This window comes from Lampetra planeri, unplaced genomic scaffold (genome assembly GCF_965212315.1).
Source record: "Lampetra planeri unplaced genomic scaffold, kcLamPlan1.2.h2 scaffold_1213, whole genome shotgun sequence".
Taxonomy (NCBI): Eukaryota; Metazoa; Chordata; class Hyperoartia; order Petromyzontiformes; family Petromyzontidae; genus Lampetra; species Lampetra planeri.
The window spans coordinates 1-4086 of record NW_027613928.1 but is presented as its reverse complement, the minus strand read 5'-3'; the positions used below and the strand labels follow the sequence as shown (position 1 = coordinate 4086).

Below are 4086 nucleotides of genomic sequence, written 5' to 3'. Positions count from 1 at the left end.
TTAACCCCCTCAAGCGCAAGGGGGCAGCAATGCACCAGGCTGCATTCCAGACACCGTCTAGAGAAGAAGAATGATGTTGCTAAGCGACGGTACACCGTTACAGCGCAGAGCTAATCAAGCTAGCGATACGTATTTCGCCTCCTGACAACTCTTCTCTCCCCGTTTTCACCACCGATTTGTGCACATCCCCGCTCAGAGTCCAGGTAACAAAAAGAAGTCAAGCTAAAGTTTCTCAGGAAAATGTTTCAGGGTTGTGTGATGACGTTTGACAACTTACTCTGGCGTAAGCTCCTTTCAATTAAAACGTCTTCACAAAACAACTATGAAAATTAAAAAAAAAATGCTTTTGCTGGACATAAAATTTTAAAATGTGTAAAATGGATGTTTAGATAACAGTTCAGAAATGCCGACAGTTAATATAAGGTACAATGATCCTTTATTGTTCCACAGCGGCTGAAGTTGTCGCAGTGAGTGCTGCATCCCTTCTACTACGTGGACTACATTCAGGTTTTTATTTTGCAGCCATGCCTCTTCCAGACACCATGTACTGTGCTCAGCAAATCTACGTCCCTCCCGAGCTGCCAAACATCCTGAAAAACCTTCACCAAGGCGGCGATCCGAACACAGCCCACGGATGTGCTGCAGTGGTGTGCAGAGTGAGTCTGAGGACGGGGTAGATGTTGTTGATAGATGTTGTGTTCTAGGGCATGCTCCATCTTTGTGTTTTATCTTTGCGTTAATTCAAACATCTGAAGGAAGGTTTATGTCTGTTATGTTGTGTGTCTGTTTTTGTATGTATGTATGTTTATAGGTGTGTGTGTGTGTGTGTGTGTGTGTACATATACGCATCATATTACGCACTGCTGTATGCACACACACACACACACACACACACACACACACACACACACACACACACACACACACACACACACACACACGCCATTTTCTTGGTACACATAAAGCATGTTTTTTCGTCCTAAGCATGACATTTGATTTGATTTTTACAAAAAATCATGCTATAGCCTCACGTTTTTTGACCAAAAAACTCATGCTATTCCCTTAGGATTTTCAATGGAAAAACTGCCATAATATAGCTTTATGCTGTTAGATGAACAAAAAAAATCTTAAAGTTCTGACGAAAAAGTTATACATACATACATACATACATTTACATGTTTGTACATGTATGTGTTTGTTTTTTATGCTTTAGCCTTGTTCTTCAATACATACACACATACATATGTGTTTGTGTTTGCATATATATAGATATAGATATAGATACATGTGCTTCAGGTTCAGTGTGCATTGATTGTGAGTTTCTTTTCACAGTTACTTCAGTGTGTTGTCAAAAGGAGAGTGTCTGCCTGTCAAACACAAGCTGGATCCGCATGGTACCTTGCAGACAACAGGCACAGAGCTGACTCCAGATCTTCTAAAGATGCTCCACAAACAGGTAACAGCACAACACCCACAGGCAAATGATAGTAATCCTCAAACCTATGTTCAAATTAGTATTGTAATATGAACTATAATAATGTAAAGTTTGATATAGTATGTGTGTGCTTTTAATTCGGTTAATAATGAGGTGGTCAGTACTACTATGAACAATAACAGAGAGAATACTAATGTTAATGGGACACTGACCTTTTTTGAAGTTAAGTGTCTGCACTCCTGGTTTTCCCTGTTTCATATAGTTTTCATATATTCTACACCGGTTGTATCACAGAACTACTGTCTTGGTGCATGGTCACATTTTCCATGTATGTAAGACATGAAATGTCGGAGGGCATACATCAACAAATGCAGACCTGCATCCTCGGTTTGGAACATTTTCACGGTCCAAGTGGGGTGAACTTTTCTATTTGTGACCTGTATGAGGTACTACTACTCATGACAGATTATGATGCACAGCTGTCCACCTCGCAAAATCCAGTTGTGTTATTATTATCACCAAATTCCAGAATATTTTTAGAGACATGCAACAAACTGAGTCATTCATAAAAGAGGTAGAAGCCAATGTACAGTCTCACCTGTACTCTTCTCTTCCACAACTTTTTCTCCCAAAACCTTCTCATCTCTTGTAACCACTCCCCCCGCCCACTCATTCCAGCTGTCCCCTGAGACAACATGCAGCAAGGAGGACCTGCAGAAGGAATGGAAAGGTCTGAATCTGCCCATGGATCAGATGGAGACCCTGCTGTCACTGGGCCGCTTCAGCGCAGACATCAACTGGCTGGACTTCTTTGCGCTGGGTTGCACGGCTCTGGGAGGGGTGAGATGTTACATAGGTGTACATAGGTACATAGCTTCCTTCCCGTAACAGTTTTTGAGAATATGAAATGACTGTTGACTGGAATCCTCCTCCATCTGGATCTCCAGACTGTAGAGAGAAGGACTGAATTACTTATTCTTACTATTAGTCATAAGAACTGTGTGTTCTGTATTAGGTTTTATTATCAGTGTCAGTAGGATGCAGCTGTTTAGCCACATGAGGGCAGTCATGATCTTCACTTTGCTTTCATTGCCCAACCCTATGTGTGTGTGTGTGTGTGTGTGTGTGTGTGTGTGTGTGTGTGCTGCAGTTTGTATTTGCTTTAATGAAATGTGTTCAGCCTTGCTTGTGTCTCTGTTCCTCAGACCCTTGTGAGCTCTCTGAAGTTTGCCTGTGAGATCCTAACAGACGATGAGGAGGGAGGTGATGCCAGTATCCCGTTCGACACCTTTGTCAGACTGTACACCTACCTGGCTCACCTGGACGGAGATATTCCACAGGACCACATTGACAGCTTCCTCAGCAGTCTGCAGCCACAAGTGTAGGTGTTGTGCTTGATTTTGTGCTGCTTGTTGCCTTGTGTGTCTGCGTTCATTCATCATTTGGCCTTTCTAGCGCCCCGCAAGACAAAAAATAGAGAAAAACCTGCCCCGTTAACTGGCAGTCGGTTTGTATTAAACATTTCAGGAAGCATGAGATAAACCCTTGACATCTCTGCCTGATACACAGACAGGCAGTTTTTGTTGTGTTGTGAGCATTTCATCCTGCAGGGGGAGATAAAACAGGATCAGCGGGAGTCCATAGTTCGGGCACAGTTCATAGGTGTTTTATAGGAGGAAGAGTCGCACACACTGATGCTCACAGGACGCGGCTGTGGTGGAGTGGAAGGTTCGGAGCGCAGAAGGAATCCCTGATAAGTTCTCTCTCTGCTCGTACTGCACAGCAGAGGAGAAGTTTGTCAAATCATTCTGTGAGCCACAAATTAATACAGAGTGCAACAGTGAGTCATGTACAAGTTAACATTTCTAACATTCTTCTCATGGCACAACTGTTTCAAGGCCGAAGTGAAAGCCTGGGAGGTGCACGTATAATACATTTGTAATTTAACAGATAAAAGTCTGAACTCATTCATATCGTCCCTGACTCTTGCTGGATATTGAACAGTATCAGTATTGCTTTTTTGATAGAGCTGCAAACCGATGGTGTTGTCTCAGTGAGCTTCTTGAGGTTAGATTAGTGGAATTTCTAGCCTTATTAATGGCGTCGGGACCATCAGTTGTGATGTGCTGAAGTCGTGTTGATACACAGCCGACAACCCTATTGGACGACTGTTCCTTCATATTATGACAAGAACCATGTTGATACACAGCCGACAACCCTATTGGACGACTGTTCCTTCATATTATGACAAGAACCATGTTGATACACAGCCGACAACCCTATTGGACGACTGTTCCTTCATATTATGACAAGAACCATGTTGATACACAGCCGACAACCCTATTGGACGACTGTTCCTTCATATTATGACAAGAACCATGTTGATACACAGCCGACAACCCTATTGGACGACTGTTCCTTCATATTATGACAAGAACCAATCAGCAAAGTAAGAGAAACGAGTGTCTGTCATGACTTGAAGAAATGAAGGTCATGAAGGTAAAGGAAACGCATTGAATGAGAAGGTGTGTCCAAACCTTTGGCCTGTACTGTATGTACACATTTAGATGCATTTTTGTGAGAAATACATGACATACTGAGAGTGTATTTCCATGCAAAATAAAAGAAGTTACCTTTTCTGTTGCCAAATT

The 4086-nt window shown here is 42.3% G+C and overlaps 1 protein-coding gene across 1 annotated transcript; it reads left to right on the top strand.

The window, feature by feature from the left end:
• Positions 1–524: 524 nt before the first annotated feature.
• Positions 525–2820, top strand: LOC144738896 (ropporin-1-like protein). Its single transcript, XM_078621894.1, is given in 5 exon segments — positions 525–599; positions 601–656; positions 1333–1456; positions 2114–2275; positions 2641–2820. Coding segments are annotated over 5 exon segments (597 nt in total).
• Positions 2821–4086: the final 1266 nt, after the last annotated feature.